The sequence below is a fragment of the Oncorhynchus mykiss genome, chromosome 1, assembly GCF_057628025.1.
Source record: "Oncorhynchus mykiss isolate SJ-2025 chromosome 1, ASM5762802v1, whole genome shotgun sequence".
In the NCBI taxonomy this organism is placed as follows: Eukaryota; Metazoa; Chordata; class Actinopteri; order Salmoniformes; family Salmonidae; genus Oncorhynchus; species Oncorhynchus mykiss.
The window spans coordinates 6,878,321-6,896,024 of NC_143022.1; the positions used below are offsets into that span (position 1 = coordinate 6,878,321).

At 42.1% G+C, this 17,704-nt stretch overlaps 1 protein-coding gene across 5 annotated transcripts in view; it reads left to right on the forward strand.

Annotated features, from left to right (window-relative positions):
- The window catches only part of armc9 (armadillo repeat containing 9), an 89,954-nt gene that overhangs the window by 35,912 nt on the left and 36,338 nt on the right, over window positions 1–17,704 (forward strand). For all 5 annotated transcript variants that reach the window (XM_090234194.1, XM_036985001.2, XM_090234246.1 and 2 more), the window contains 6 exons: window positions 5,947–6,021; window positions 6,272–6,362; window positions 6,810–6,868; window positions 8,971–9,069; window positions 9,232–9,350; window positions 10,914–11,074. In XM_090234194.1, coding sequence (XP_090090320.1) covers window positions 5,947–6,021; window positions 6,272–6,362; window positions 6,810–6,868; window positions 8,971–9,069; window positions 9,232–9,350; window positions 10,914–11,074 — 604 coding nt within the window. The remainder of the gene's footprint in view (window positions 1–5,946; window positions 6,022–6,271; window positions 6,363–6,809; window positions 6,869–8,970; window positions 9,070–9,231; window positions 9,351–10,913; window positions 11,075–17,704) is intronic.

Sequence of the window (17,704 nt, forward strand, 5' to 3'; positions counted from 1 at the left end):
GAGGAGCAGACGGCTGAGAAAAGAGCGGCAAAAAAACTAAAGGAAATCAAAAGATACGAGTGGCAGTTGTACGGATAACTCATCCAATGGGCGTTGACTTCTCAAACACGGCAGAAAACTTACACAATATGATGTCCTGTCACCTTATTAATTCAGCAATTTACCTAGATAACTAGCAAGTTAAACGTAGCGTCCTCTGCGTTAACGCAGAATTATTCATTTTTCACACACAGAAAAAAAATATATAAAAAGCTTTCGAAATCTCTTAATGCGTTTTGTAAACACAGATGTAAAGGTCTTGTTATTGTAATTTCTTCTCGACATCAGACTAATATTCTGCTTCAGTTGCACTTTTCCACTCGGATGCGAATTCACAAAAGGGAACTCTATCAGTAGACAGCGCTCTGACTGATGTGTAGCTACTTTTCTCTGGTACTTTTGAAGGTGTAGCCAGCCTGCCTTATTTTTCTGCATCACACTAAACAGAAATCGCCACAATTAGTGCCTTTTGTGACCTTTAGGTCTCCAACCTAGGCTATTGCTGTTATCTGTCCCTTCATCTCACATTTTTTCAAGAAATCTCTTGTAAAATGCAAGATTAACTTTAAGCCAAACATTAGGAAATGTAGCTGGCTCATTTACTTGTGTGGCTTGTGTGGCTGCCAGCCAAATATGTTAAGCGGAGCGACACAGGGGAAGCCAAGAGCAGACTCAGATGAGGAAACAAGGATGAATTAATCAAAATATATATTGTTACACAGAGAGATATGGAGTGCAGATCCAGGGAAGCTTGGATGAGTTGCAGAAAAAACAGATGTGGAGACCGAGGTTGGAGTTAGCTGAGTAGAACAGTGTAAACAGGTCCTGAGGGGAATCCAAGGTAGTGGTGGTGAGTAAAATCCAGAGCAAGGTAGTTGTGTGGTGAGATGTGGAACAGGAGACAGGAGACAGAGACAGAGAGGTGACTGCAATGAGTGGATAAACGGTATCAGCCAGGGAAACAGGCACAGCAGAGTAACATGATCTTGAATAATCATAAATGGCTAGAATCATGAACTGACTGAGCAGAGATTACGATCTGGCAGAGTGGAAGTGGCAGGACTGAGTATTTGTAGAGGTCTTTATTATGGAACGAGTTGCAGCTGGTAGGGATCTGCTCTGACTCCATCCAGCACACTTGTCTCCAACCACACAATCACACAGAGAGGGAGAGAGAGAGAGAGTGTACAGGGGGAGTAACTGCAGGTCAAGAAGACACCGGATGAACACCAGAGGGCGTAGCAGGAGCAGCTGTGACAAAATAGCATTGCACTTCTGTTGTCATCTGATGAAAATGAAGCTATTTCCTGTCTGAATGTGTTGCACTGATGTATTTTCTGTGAAGGAAAACTATAGTTGCACGTCCCTGATCACTCTCTATTGAAGCAAAAAAAATACTGTTGACTTTCAATTATAAAACACGACCCCTTAAAACACAGCTTTCTCCCATTGTGCTATTTACAAACAAACACATGACCGGCTCAAATGTTCTGGGGAACTGCGGTAAGCTTCATAACGTAAAATATCGTGACAGATGAAATCAGAAGGCGATCTGCTTTATCTTCTAACACATTGCACAAGTTAACTGCAGGTATTTACAGTGGTGCAAACAAGTATTTAGTCAGCCACCAATTGTGCAAGTTCTCCTACTTAAAAAGATGAGAGAGGCCTGTAATTTTCATCATAGGTACACTTCAACTATAACAGACAAAATGAGGGGGAAAAAAACAGTAAATCACATTGTAGGATTTTTTTATGAATTTATTTGCAAATTATGGTGGAAAATAAGTATTTGGTCAATAACAAAAGTTTATCTCTATACTTTGTTATATACCCTTTGTTGGCAATGACAGAGGTCGAATGTTTTCTGTAAGTCTTACAGAGGTCGAAAGTTTTCTGTAAGTCTGTAAGGTTTTCACACACTGTTGCTGGTATTTTGGCCCATTCCTCCATGCAGATCTCCTCTAGAGCAGTGATGTTTTGGGGCTGTTGCTGGGCAACACAGACTTTCAACTCCCTCCAAAGATTTTCTATGGGGTTGAGATCTGGAGACTGGCTAGTCCACTCCAGGACCTTGAAATGCTTCTTACGAAGCCACTCCTTCGTTGCCCGGGCAGTGTGTTTGGGATCATTGTCATGCTGAATGACCCAGCCATGTTTAATCTTCAATGCCCTTGCTGATGGAAGGTTTTTACTCAAAATCTCATGATACATGGCCCCATTCATTCTTTCCTTTACACGGATCAGTCGTCCTGGTCCCTTTGCAGAAAAACAGCCCCAAAGCATGATGTTTCCACCCCCATGCTTCACAGTAAGTATGGTGTTCTTTGGATGCAACTCAGCATTCTTTGTCCTCCAAACACGACGGGTTGAGTTTTTACCAAAAAGTTAGATTTTGGTTTCATCTGACCATATGACATTCTCCCAATCTTCTTCTGGATCATCCAAATGCTCTCTAGCAAACTTCAGACGGGCCTGGACATGTACTGGCTTAAGCAGGGGGACACATCTGGCACAGCAGGATTTGAGTCCCTGGCAGCGTAGTGTGTTACTGATGGTAGGCTTTGTTACTTTGGTCCCAGCTCTCTGCAGGTCATTCACTAGGTCCCCCCGTGTGGTTCTGGGATTTTCGCTCACCGCTCTTGTGATCATTTTGACCCCACGGGGTGAGATCTTGCGTGGAGCCCCAGATCGAGGAAGATTATCAGTGGTCTTGTATGTCTTCCATTTCCTAATAATTGCTCCCACAGTTGATTTCTTCAAACCAAGCTGCTTAGCTATTGCAGATTCAGTCTTCCCAGCCTGGTGCAGGTCTACAATTTTGTTTCTGGTGTCCTTTGACAGCTCTTTGGTCTTGGCCATAGTGGAGTTTGGAGTGTGACTGTTTGAGGTTGTGGACAGGTGTCTTTTATACTGATAACAAGTTCAAACAGGTGGAATTAATACAGGTAACGAGTGGAGGACAGAGGAGCCTCTTAAATAAGAAATTACAGGTCTGTGAGAGCCAGAAATCTTGCTTGTTTGTAGGTGACCAAATACTTATTTTCCACCATAATTTGCAAATAAATTCATTAAAAATCCTACAATGTGATTTTCTGGATTTTTTTTCTTCATTTTGTCTGTCATAGTTGAAGTGCAACTATGATGAAAATTCCAGGCCTCTCTCATCTTTTTAAGTGGGAGAACTTGCACAATTGGTGGCTGACTAAATACTTTTTTTGCCCCACTGTACTTAAACAATAGTTTTGTGAGCTCTGCTCCAACTTTGCTATTTTGTGATTCTTTCGGCGTTTATGTATCCGCTATGATTATTATGATCGATAAGAACTTTTGAACATCAGATCGGCAGTTACTAACCTCAATTGTGGCTTAAACTTAGACTCCTCTGCCCTGGGCTCTTTGCGTAATTCTGATCAAATTCTCGGGCTATCCAAGAGGACACGCCGCCGATAAAGAGGCAGGAGAGGGGAAGTCCTGTCGAGATTAAGGCGAAGTGAAAACCGGCCACCTCTTCCCTCCATTCTATTTGCCAATGTACAGTCTCTTGGTAATAACATGAATGACCTCCGACCGCAGATTTGTTATCAAAGGGATTCTTGTAACTGCAATATTCTCTGCTTTTCTGAAACATGGCTATATGTTTGCTAGGACCATGCCTCAGGACTACCTGACATGATGACTCCTTTCTGTCCCCAGTCCACCTGGCCGTGCTGCTGCTCCAGTTTCAACTGTTCTGCCTTATTATTATTGGACCATGCTGGTCATTTATGAACATTTGAACATCTTGGCCATGTTCTGTTATAATCTCCACCCGGCACAGCCAGAAGAGGACTGGCCACCCCACATAGCCTGGTTCCTCTCTAGGTTTTTTCCTAGGTTTTGGCCTTTCTAGGGAGTTTTTCCTAGCCACCGTGCTTCTACACCTGCATTGCTTGCTGTTTGGGGTTTTAGGCTGGGTTTCTGTACAGCACTTTGAGATATCAGCTGATGTACGAAGGGCTATATAAATAAATTTGATTTGATTTGCTATCCAACTTGATGGATTCTTCATTCACCGAGCAGACAGGACATTGGGTTGAGGGAAATCGAGAGGGGGAGGGGTATGCCTCTCGTCATCAACAGCAAATGGTGTGCTGACTCTTGTGCAGTGGAAGTCTCGACCTATTGTTCACCCATCTTGGAATACCTGATGGTCAAATGCCGACCTGTTATCGTGTCTGCTGTAAATGTTCCACCTCAGGACAATAAAAACAACAAGCTGGTACTTAATGTACGAGGCTATAAACAAGCTGGAAACCATGCACCCGGAGGCTGCTTTCCTGGTTGCCTGTGATTTTATTCTGCGTCATTAAGACATGTGATGCCCAACTTCCATCAACACTTATCCTTCACCACTAGGGGGCGATAGAGTCCTAGACCACTTATACTCTACCCACAAGCAAGCATACAAGGCCCCCCCCCCCCCCTTCAGAAAATCAGATCATGACCCTATAGTCCTGCTTCCTGTTTACAAGCAGAAACGTAATCAGGAAGTACCCGTGCTGTGTTCAGTTGAGAAATGGTCCTCCTATGCTACAAGACTGCTTTGCTAGCGTCGATAGCATTGATGAGCTAACCACCTCCGTCACCGGCTTCATAAGGAAATGCATCGCTGACGTTGTCCCCACAGTCAAGATTCGCTGCTTCCCCAATCAAAAACCCTGGATTAACACAAGAGGTCGGTGCTAAGCTAAAGGGACAGGGCTACCGCACACAGAGCTAACGCAGACAAACCCTGAGGCTACGGCTGAAGACAGGAACAAGTACAACAAGTCCCGCTGCGACCTCCGCAGAGCCATCAAACAAGCAAAAGTTATAAAGATGGGGAAAGGTCTGTCTGTAATTAAGAGATGCTCTGCTTTTTTGACACCACACTCCTGTAAGCAAGTTCTGCAGCCATACGTGAACGTGTACTTTACAGGCTTGTGTATGTTTTTACAGATTCAGGCCGTACGTGAACGTGTACTTTACAGGCTTGTGTATGTTTTTACAGATTCGGCCGTACGTGAACGTGTACTTTACAGGCTTGTGTATGTTTTTACAGATTCAGGCCGTACGTGAACGTGTACTTTACAGGCTTGTGTATGTTTTTACAGATTCAGGCCGTACGTGAACGTGTACTTTACAGGCTTGTGTATGTTTTTACAGATTCAGGCCGTACGTGAACGTGTACTTTACAGGCTTGTGTATGTTTTTACAGATTCAGGCCGTACGTGAACGTGTACTTTACAGGCTTGTGTATGTTTTTACAGATTCAGGCCGTACGTGAACGTGTACTTTACAGGCTTGTGTATGTTTTTACAGATTCGGCCGTACGTGAACGTGTACTTTACAGGCTTGTGTATGTTTTTACAGATTCAGGCCGTACGTGAACGTGTACTTTACAGGCTTGTGTATGTTTTTACAGATTCGGCCGTACGTGAACGTGTACTTTACAGGCTTGTGTATGTTTTTACAGATTCAGGCCGTACGTGAACGTGTACTTTACAGGCTTGTGTATGTTTTTACAGATTCAGGCCGTACGTGAACGTGTACTTTACAGGCTTGTGTATGTTTTTACAGATTCGGCCGTACGTGAACGTGTACTTTACAGGCTTGTGTATGTTTTTACAGATTCAGGCCGTGAACGTGTACTTTACAGGCTTGTGTATGTTTTTACAGATTCAGGCCGTACGTGAACGTGTACTTTACAGGCTTGTGTATGTTTTTACAGATTCGGCCGTACGTGAACGTGTACTTTACAGGCTTGTGTATGTTTTTACAGATTCAGGCCGTACGTGAACGTGTACTTTACAGGCTTGTGTATGTTTTTACAGATTCAGGCCGTACGTGAACGTGTACTTTACAGGCTTGTGTATGTTTTTACAGATTCGGCCGTACGTGAACGGAACCCTTTATAGCATCCTGTGTATTCATGCAGTGCGAGAGGAAGCCAAGGAGATGGTTAGTGTGTGTGTGTGTGTGTGTGTGTGTGTGTGTCAAGGGCTTAAGTGATTAACATTGTTGGTAATTGATTTCCGTGTGTGTGTGTGGCTCAGTTGCTAAAGCATAGCGCTTGCAACGCAAGGGTTGTGGGTTCGATTCCCATGTGGTCCAGTACGAAAAAGTATGAAAAAAAGCATGCACTCACTACTGTAAGTCACTCTGAATAACAGCATCTGCTAAATGACAATGTGTGTGTGTGTGTGTGTAGAGTATGGAGGAGATCCTTCACTGCTACAGTAAAGAGGAGAACCCGGAGCTCAACAGGCAGATTGAGTTTATTATCAAACAGCTCAACTCAGGTCAGTCACACAACAGAGGTATCGACACATAGAAGTAGTCCATTTCAGCATGTATGCACACAGCCCTGCTGTGTATTGACACGCACCAGCACAATATACTGTGCATTTGGAATTACATGTACACCCATTCATATTTTTAATTCTAGCCTTATTCTAAAAATAAATTTAAAAAATCCCCTCATCAATTTACACACAATACCCCATAATGACAAAGCAAAAACTGTTTTTTTTTTTTAGAAGTTTTTGCAAATGTATAAAAAAATATTGTCGTGGAAATTCAGTACTGGGAGAGACACCCCCTTTGTGCCTTATTGCTTAAGTATACACAATCGCACCTACGTACCCTGTTCTGTTGGAGGCCGCTGTATGTACAAGCTGTGGTTTCTTCATGTTCTATTTGACCTCTCACCTTTGTGAGCTGACCTGACGTGTCTCTTTTCTAACCAGGGGAGGTGACTGAAGAGGGACCAGAGTCTGATGACGAAGAGGAGGATGACGATGATGAGGTAAGCTCGTCATCTCACCCTCGTTGACATGTTGATCATGTTCTGGACACACACGCAAATGTCCAAAGACGCATCGCCTCTGTCCGCTAGACACTCCTCCACAGATGGGACATCCATACTTACAAACATATATACATACCTCCCTCCCTCCCTCTCTACCTACCTACCTCCCTCCCTCCCTCCCTCCCTACCTCCCTCCCTCCCTCCCTACCTCCCTACCTACCTCCCTACCTCCCTCCCTCCCTCCCTACCTCCCTACCTACCTCCCTCCCTACCTAACTAACTACCTCCCTCCCTACCTACCTCCCTCCCTCCCTCCCTCCCTCCCTCCCTACCTCCCTACCTCCCTCCCTACCTCCCTACCTACCTACCTACCTCCCTCCCTCCCTCCCTCCCTCCCTCCCTCCCTCCCTCCCTACCTACCTACCTCCCTCCCTCCCTCCCTACCTACCTACCTACCTACCTCCCTCCCTACCTACCTACCTACCTACCTACCTACCTACCACACACACACACAGTCCTACTAACTCTGACACACACACACACAGTCCTACACACACACTCCTACTAACCCTGACACACTTACACACTCCTACTAACCCTGACACACACACACACTCGCCATTTGTATAACCATCCCAGAGTCCTTTGAACCACACACACACACACACACACACACACACATTCTGACCTCAAGAACACCTCCCCAAAAAATTAGATATAAAAAGAGAGGGAGGGGGGGGATCAATGATAAAACATACTATATTTGACATCTTCTCCAGCGTAACACAGATATTGTGTGTCTCCCACCCGTGTGCTGTCTGATGGGGTTGCCAGGTTGGATTCTCTGGGAAAGTGGGCCCATTTTCTAGAATGGGATGCCATTCTAGAAAATGTCCCTAATAACCTAGAATAATAGTGTTGCTTATAATAGAATGGTGTCATTGTTGGTGTTATCGGCACGATCACGTACTTTCCCCCGTCAAGGGAGAAACGGCGCCACTGTTCGCTACCCCCCCCCCCCCCCAGCGCCTTGGTTGTTGTTTTTGAAAGGAGTGTCTGGCAGCGTAGTAAAAAAATAAAAAATATCGCAAGACACATTTCAGTGTTCGTTGTTGGAATCTTCCAAACGGACGTGGCCTTTTCACCGAGAACGGACTTCAGTTTAAAAGTGTTCACAAACAGCAATACTGCTTCTCTATCCATGGTCTCACAGCTATCTCACAGACTTCACTTCTCTCTCCATGGTCTCACAGCTATCTCACAGACTTCACTTCTCTCTCCATGGTCTCACAGCTATCTCACAGACTTCACTTCTCTCCACATGGTCTCACAGCTATCTCACAGACTTCACTTCTCTCTCCATGGTCTCACAGCTATCTCACAGACTTCACTTCTCCTCTCTCCATGGTCTCACAGCTATCTCACAGACTTCACTTCTCTCTCCATGGTCTCACAGCTATCTCACAGACTTCACTTCTCTCTCCATGGTCTCACAGCTATCTCACAGACTTCACTTCTCTCCACATGGTCTCACAGCTATCTCACAGACTTCACTTCTCCTCTCTCCATGGTCTCACAGCTATCTCACAGACTTCACTTCTCTCTCCATGGTCTCACAGCTATCTCACAGACTTCACTTCTCTCTCCATGGTCTCACAGCTATCTCACAGACTTCACTTCTATATCCATGGTCTCACAGCTATCTCACAGACTTCACTTCTCTCTCCATGGTCTCACAGCTATCTCACAGACTTCACTTCTCCTCTCTCCATGGTCTCACAGCTATCTCACAGACTGCACTTCTCTCTCCATGGTCTCACAGCTATCTCACAGACTTCACTTCTCTCCCAGTACAATCTTATGTCATGCTATTCTCAGATGGGTCGTATTCATTAGGGCATGCAACAGAAAACGTTTTGCAACGTAAAATGAAAATGACTGTCTCTTATTGGACTAGTCCAGGTAGTCCGCCCCTGTTTCAGTCTGTTTTCTTACGTTTGGTGCCAAATGAACACAACCCTGGTGTGGCTCTATCAGGGTTGGGATCAATTCCTGTTCTCTTCAGTAAAATGAGGAAAATGTCCTGTGTTTGTTAACAGGAAGACGCGATAGAGACGGACCTTGATAAAGAGGAAGTGCTTCAGCTGCAGCCCAGAGAGTTGTCCGGAGAGACACTACTGACCACAGAGTACCTGGGGGTGAGAGACACACACACACACACACACAATGCTACACTGAACAGATCTGGGACCAGTTATTGTCCTGTGGGAACATGTTTTGTGTTTGGCACATTGCCGTTGGCGTGTGATTTTAATTGTGTGTGTGTGTGTGTGTGTGTGTGTGTGTGTGTGTGTGTCCAGATCATGACCAACATGGCGACGAGGGTGAAGAGGAGATCGGCAGCTCCTCTTGGACGGAGCGTCGATGAACCCCTGCAGCGACCCGTGACCCCCATCTCCCACCGAAACACACACATCATGCAAGTAGTACACACACACACACACACACACACACACACACACACACATATATACTGTATACGCACAACATGGAGCAATGCGTTCTGGACTAGAGGCTCTTAGTATCGGATGCTGTCGACCCCGTGGTCAATACAGTATTTGCCAGTACCCAGTAAATAGGGAGGGCTAATGTTACAGCATAATGTTTTGGTGTCCCTCAGAACGTCAGAGTGGTGTCAGACAATACCACAGTGGATAACTAATGTTTTGGTGTCCCTCAGAACGTCAGAGTGGTGTCAGACAATACCACAGTGGATAACTAATGTTTTGGTGTCCCTCAAAACGTCAGAGTGGTGTCAGACAATACCACAGTGGATAACTAATGTTTTGGTGTCCCTAAGAACGTCAGAGTGGTGTCAGACAATACCACAGTGGATAACTGTTTTGGTGTCCCTCAGAACATCAGAGTGGTGTCAGACAATACCAAAGTGGATAACTGTTTTGGTGTCCCTCAGAACGTCAGAGTGGTGTCAGACAATACCACAGTGGATAACTGTTTTGGTATCCCTCAGAACGTCAGAGTGGTGTCAGACAATACCACAGTGGATAACTGTTTTGGTGTCCCTCAAAACGTCAGAGTGGTGTCAGACAATACCAAAGTGGATAACAAATGTTTTGGTATCCCTCAGAACGTCAGAGTGGTGTCAGACAATAGCACAGTGGATAACTGTTTTGGTGTCCCTCAGAACGTCAGAGTGGTGTCAGACAATGCCACAGTGGATAACTGTTTTGGTGTCCCTCAGAACGTCAGAGTGGTGTCAGACAATACCAAAGTGGATAACTAATGTTTTGGTATCCCTCAGAACGTCAGAGTGGTGTCAGACAATACCACAGTGGATAACTGTTTTGGTGTCCCTCAGAACGTCAGAGTGGTGTCAGACAATACCACAGTGGATAACTAATGTTTTGGTGTCCCTCAGAACGTCAGAGTGGTGTCAGACAATACCACAGTGGATAACTAATGTTTTGGTGTCCCTCAGAACGTCAGAGTGGTGTCAGACAATACCACAGTGGATAACTAATGTTTTGGTGTCCCTAAGAACGTCAGAGTGGTGTCAGACAATACCAAAGTGGATAACTGTTTTGGTGTCCCTCAGAACGTCAGAGTGGTGTCAGACAATACCATAGTGGATAACTAATGTTTTGGTGTCCCTAAGAACGTCAGAGTGGTGTTCTCTAAATTTAATATTGTAACAATAGCCTGGTCCCAGAACTGTTTGTGTTATCCAACTCCTAGTAGGCAAGACGGCACCAGCGGATCTGGGATCAGGCTATTATAATGAATGACACCTGCGGTCTGGAGGGACAGAGACCTGGGGATAAGAATGGTGTTAAACCAGCTGCAACATATTCTGTCTAAAAGATCTGCAGATAATAACAACACGAGGTATTTCAACCAATGAAGAGGTCGAAGTGTGACTAAGACAGTATCCTGTTCTGTGTGAAATGGTCTAATACTAAGACAATCAGTTGAGTCCAGTGTCCTTACCCCGATGTTGTTATTGATTGTGTGTGGTTTGTAGGGACTTCCGAGGAGGCAGCGAGGGCGACAGGGGTGAGGTAGGGTACCCCTTGAGCAGACAGAGGAGCGAGGACAGCCTGCCCCCGTCCCGCTACAGCTCCCGCCCCCCCACCCGCTCCGGCAGCCGACCCAGCACCAGCGAATCCCTGCACCACTCCATGGGTAGGTGAAATGATCTTTTGTGTCAGCATGGACGTGCGTGTGTGTGCGTGCAGACAGAGGATATAACATATTTTTATTTATTTCAAGGGTAGATAAGCTTTAATATTGCAGATAGATTGTTGCTTCCATCAATGTAATTGTCTGCATCACTTCCAATCCCCCTTATATTTTTTTGCAAATATACAGTACAAGTCAAAAGTTTGGAAACACCTACTTGTTCTAGGGTTTTTCTTTATTTGTACTATTTTCTACATAAATGTAGAATAATAGTGAAGAAATCAAAACTATGAAATAACACATATGGAATCATGTACAGTTGAAGTCGGAAGTTTACATACACTTAGGCTGGAGTCATTAAAACTCGTTTTTCAACCACTCCACAAATGTCTTGTTAACAAACTATAGTTTTGGCAAGTCGGTTAGGACATCTACTTTGTGCATGACACAAGCAATTTTTCCAACAATTGTTTACAGACAGATTATTTCACTTATAATTCACTGAATCACAATTCCAGTGGGTCAGAAGTTTACATACACTAAGTTGATTGTGCTTGAAAAATTACAGAAAATTATGTCATCGCTTTAGAAGCTTCTGATAGGCTAATTGACATAATTTGAGTCAATTGGAGGTGCACCTGTGGAGGTATTTCAAGGCCTACCTTCAAACTCAGTGTCTCTTTGCTTGACATCATGGGAAAATCAGCCAAGACCTCAGGAAAAAAATGTAGACTTCCACAAGTCTGGTTCATCCTTCGGAGCAATTTCCAAATGCCTGAAGGTACCACGTTCATCTGTACAAACAATAGTACGCAACTATAAACACCATTGGACCACGCAGCCGTCATACTGCTCAGGAAGGAGACGCGTTCTATCTCCTAGAGATGAACGTGCTTTGGTGCGAAAAGTGCAAATCAATCCCAGAACAACAGCAAAGGACCTTGTGAAGGTGCTGGAGGAAACAGATACAAAAGTATCTATATCCACAGTAAAACGAGTCCTATATCGACCTAACCTGAAAGGCCGCTCAGCAAGGAAGAAGCCAATGCTCCAAAACTGCCATAAAAAAGCCAGACTACAGTTTGCAACTGCACATGGGGATGAAGATCGTACTTTTTTGGAGAAATGTCCTCTGGTCTGATGAAACTGTTTGGCCATAATGACCATCGTTATGTTTGGAGGAAAAAGGGGGAGGCTTGCAAGCCGAAGAACACCATCCCAACCATGAAGCACGGGGGTGGCAGCATCATGTTGTGTGGGTGCTTTGCTGCAAGAGGGGCTGGTGCACTTCACAAAATAGATGGCATCATGAGGAAGAAAAATTATGTGGATATATTGAAGCAACATCTCAAGACATCAGTCAGGAAGTTAAAGCTTGGTCGCAAATGGGTCTTCCAAATGGACAATGACCCCAAGCATACTTCCAAAGTTGTGGCAAAATGGCTTAAGGACAACAAAGTCAAGGTATTGGAATGGCCATCACAAAGCCAGAGTGTGCAAAGCTGTCATCAAGGCAAAGGGTGCCTACTTTGAAGAATCTAAAATATATTTGTTTAACACTTTTTTGGTAACTACATGATTTCATTGTTTTGGTGTCTTCAATATTATTCTACAATGTAGAAAATATATTTAAAAAATAGAAAAACCTTGAATGAGTTTGTGTCTAAACTTTTGACTGGTAGTTTTAGAACACCTACTCATTCAAAGGTTTTTCTTTATTTTTACTATTTTCTACATTGTAGAATAATAGTGAAGAGATCAAAACTATTAAATAAAACATATGGAATCATGTATTTTTTTGTGATCCAGTACATAATATTGTGCATTTATCACAATTTGGTTGTAATCCAGAGAGTTACGAAAACGTTTCTAGATCCTCTGAGGCTGCGGAGGGATCCAAATTGTGGATCTAAAAGAAAACATGAATCATCAGCGTCCAATGACACCTTTGTTTTTATGCCCTGGATCTCTAACCCCTTGATATTATTGTTGGATCTGATTTTAACAGCTAACATTTCGATCGCCATAATAAATAGATATGCTGATAGTGGACAACCTTGTTTTACTCCTCTTGACAGTTTAAAACTTTCTGAGAAGTAGCCATTGTTTACTATATTACAGCTAGGGTTACTATACATGACTTTAACCCAAATTATAAGAGATTCTCCCAAATTTGAAATGTACCAGGAATTTAAATATAAACTCCAGTCGTACTTTATCAAAAGCCTTTTTAAAGTCAGCTCTGAATAGCATACCTGGATTCCCAGATTTTTCATAGTGTTCTACTGTTTCAAGTACTTGCCTTATATTATCTCCAATGTATTGTCCATGTAAAAAAAAAACTGTCTGATTTAGAATGAATAACATTGAACAATATCTTTTTAATTCTATGTGCTATACATTTTGCTAAAAAAAAATTGCATCGCAGCTTCGGTTAGTGGAGATGGAGGAGACTGAAACGAAAACATATTCTTAAAGCTCTTTGCTTCCTCTTTCAAAATATAATTTGATGAATCATGAGTGACTCTGTCATTTGTAACAAATTTAGTAAATCATTTTTGGTAGCATTTCTATGTTGAAGATGAAAAATAATTTGGTGCATTTTTCCCCATATTCCAGTTCGCTTTATTTTTATAATGTGTTACACTTGATCTTTCTTGAATAAGTTCCTCCATTTCTTTTTGTTTTTCCTCTAACTTATTCTGAGCTTCTGTAGTACAGTTTTTATTGCTATCTATCTGTTCTGTTAGACCTTCTATTTCCTTTGTTAATGTGGACTCTTGACCTAAATTGCTTTTTTTGTTTTATATAGATGAGTACTGAATAGCATGGCCTCTAAAGGCTTGTTTAAAAGTGTCCATATAATAATTATTATTATTATACCTTTATTTCAACAAGGAACACAGCCTGAGACCAAGGTCTCTTTTACAGCTGGGCCCTGCGTACACATGTTTACACATACAGTTTAGCTACAATGATTAAGAAACTACACAAGGCAAACAAAACGGATTACACAAAAAAAATACAGCAACAGATTACATTTACACAGGTTATTCTACTAAAAGGTTATTCCCCTAACAGGTTATTCCCCTAACAGCACAATAACTTGCATTACCCGAAACAGTTACAAGCAATACAAAAATAAAAATGCTCCAATAAATATTTAAAATGAGCAACAGGGGGACAAGAGTCTCAAGTCTAAGTTTAGTCTGCAGGCTATTCCACAGGCAAGGAGCGTAACAGGAAAAGGCAGTCATACCCAACTCTGTGGAAATCACATGGGCCTCAAGTGTAATCCATACCCAACTCTGGGGAGATCACATGGGCCTCAAGTGTAATCCATACCCAACTCTGGGGAGATCACATGGGCCTCAAGTGGAATCCATGCTTGAGAACTGGTTTTAGGAATTATAATTCTAATATTGATGAGTGAGGATCAATAAGAAGGTAGCTTATTCAGAAGAGCTTTATAGACAAACACGAGAGCATGTTGTTCTCGTCTCACGGACAGCGAAGTCCAACAATAAGGGGATCTGCTATACCTATGTTATAGTCAGTTATAAATTATTCTATCCTGGTTAAAAAACAAGTTGTCATCCAATAGGCTTTGATTACATTTCCAATATCCTCGCCCATGTGGAAATTCAGTAACTGTAATGTATATGCCAATTAACTGATGGTCTGACCGCATTCTGTCCCCTTTCAACACTTTTTTAAAAAACTTTTAGTGCCAACAAGAATGACATAACAAAGTTGTCAAGACGACTAGTTTGATTGAGCCATCCCCAATGTATATCTCACTAGGTCGGGATATTTAAGCCTCCATATATCCACTAATTCTAATATATCCATGATATTTGTGATTTCCTTTAGAGCATGAGGGTGATAGTTTGCAGTGTGATTTCCTTTAGAGCATGAGGGTGATAGTTTGCAGTGTGATTTCCTTTAGAGCATGAGGGTGATAGTTTGCAGTGTGATTTCCTTTAGAGCATGAGGGTGATAATTTGCAGTGTGATTTCCTTTATGGTCCATAGAGATATTTAAAACAGTATTATAATCTCCCACCATAATAATAGTAGTCTATTGCTTGTAGGTTTAATAATTTATTATATATATTTTCAAACGTGGATCGTCATTATTTGGTCCGTAAAGGTTAATGAGCCAAATCTGTTAATGGTCCAATAACATATTTAAAAAGCATCCATCTACAGAGGATATCACTTTACAATAGCTTTTATTGTCCATAGTCACAGCAGACGACTTTGGAAAGTAGTCGACTTCACAAACATTATAAAGCAAACATTCATGTAGACAGTTTTTGTCACAGCATTACATTTGTTAGCAAAGAGATGAATGGTGGCTAGATAGCCAGGTAAAGTTGTTGACTTTATTTAGCAATCGCTCCTACACTCTTTTGTCCAAGAATGACAAGGTGTCTACAGTTTTGTTTACATTTAAGCAATTGTGAAACACCTTCAATGTGTTTTTCCCTTTTCAATGTGTATTAGAAATCACCTCGGTCAACAAAAGTTTCCTATTGAACTTCAGAACAGATGTGTTCTTTTGATCAGAGATGAATGAAACAGGCTTCGTTTTTAAGCGAGTGAGAGTTCGTCATTCACATAACTGATAAATGAAACAGGCTTCGTTTTTAAGCGAGTGAGAGTTCGTCATTCACATAACTGATAAATGAAACAGGCTTCGTTTTTAAGCGAGTGAGAGTTCGTCATTCACATAACTGATAAATGAAACAGGCTTCGTTTTTAAGCGAGTGAGAGTTCGTCATTGACATAACTGATAAATGAAACAGGCTTCGTTTTTAAGCGAGTGAGAGTTCGTCATTCACATAACTGATAAATGAAACAGGCTTCGTTTTTAAGCGAGTGAGAGTTCGTCATTCACATAACTGATAAATGAAACAGGCTCCGTTTTTAAGCGAGTGAGAGTTCGTCATTCACATAACTGATAAATGAAACAGGCTCCGTTTTTAAGCGAGTGAGAGTTCGTCATTGACATAACTGATAAATGAAACAGGCTTTGTTTTGAAGCGAGTGAGAGTTCGTCATTCACATAACTGATAAATGAAACAGGCTTCGTTTTTAAGCGAGTGAGAGTTCGTCATTGACATAACTGATAAATGAAACAGGCTTCGTTTTTAAGCGAGTGAGAGTTCGTCATTCACATAACTGATAAATGAAACAGGCTTCGTTTTTAAGCGAGTGAGAGTTCGTCATTGACATAACTGATAAATGAAACAGGCTTCGTTTTTAAGCGAGTGAGAGTTCGTCATTGACATAACTGATAAATGAAACAGGCTTCGTTTTTAAGCGAGTGAGAGTTCGTCATTCACATAACTGATAAATGAAACAGGCTTCGTTTTTAAGCGAGTGAGAGTTCGTCATTCACATAACTGATAAATGATACAGGCTTCGTTTTTAAGCGAGTGAGAGTTTGTCATTGACATAACTGATAAATGAAACAGGCTTTGTTTTGAAGCGAGTGAGAGTTCGTCATTCACATAACTGATAAATGAAACAGGCTTCGTTTTTAAGCGAGTGAGAGTTCGTCATTCACATAACTGATAAATGAAACAGGCTTCGTTTTTAAGCGAGTGAGAGTTCGTCATTCACATAACTGATAAATGAAACAGGCTTCGTTTTTAAGCGAGTGAGAGTTCGTCATTCACATAACTGATGAATGAAACAGGCTTCGTTTTTAAGCGAGTGAGAGTTCGTCATTCATATAACTGATAAATGAAACAGGCTTCGTTTTTAAGCGAGTGAGAGTTCGTCATTCACATAACTGATAAATGAATCAGGCTTCGTTTTTAAGCGAGTGAGAGTTCGTCATTGACATAACTGATAAATGAAACAGGCTTCGTTTTTAAGCGAGTGAGAGTTCGTCATTGACATAACTGATAAATGAAACAGGCTTCGTTTTTAAGCGAGTGAGAGTTCGTCATTGACATAACTGATAAATGAAACAGGCTTCGTTTTTAAGCGAGTGAGAGTTCGTCATTGACATAACTGATAAATGAAACAGGCTTCGTTTTTAAGCGAGTGAGAGTTCGTCATTCACATAACTGATAAATGAAACAGGCTTCGTTTTTAAGCGAGTGAGAGTTCGTCATTCACATAACTGATAAATGAAACAGGCTTAGTTTTTAAGCGAGTGAGAGTTCGTCATTGACATAACTGATAAATGAAACAGGCTTCGTTTTTAAGCGAGTGAGAGTTCGTCATTCACATAACTGATAAATGAAACAGGCTTCGTTTTTAAGCGAGTGAGAGTTCGTCATTCACATAACTGATAAATGAAACAGGCTTCGTTTTTAAGCGAGTGAGAGTTCGTCATTCACATAACTGATAAATGAAACAGGCTTCGTTTTTAAGCGAGTGAGAGTTCGTCATTCACATAACTGATAAATGAAACAGGCTTAGTTTTTAAGCGAGTGAGAGTTCGTCATTGACATAACTGATAAATGAAACAGGCTTCGTTTTTAAGCGAGTGAGAGTTCGTCATTCACATAACTGATAAATGAAACAGGCTTCGTTTTTAAGCGAGTGAGAGTTCGTCATTGACATAACTGATAAATGAAACAGGCTTTGTTTTGAAGCGAGTGAGAGTTCGTCA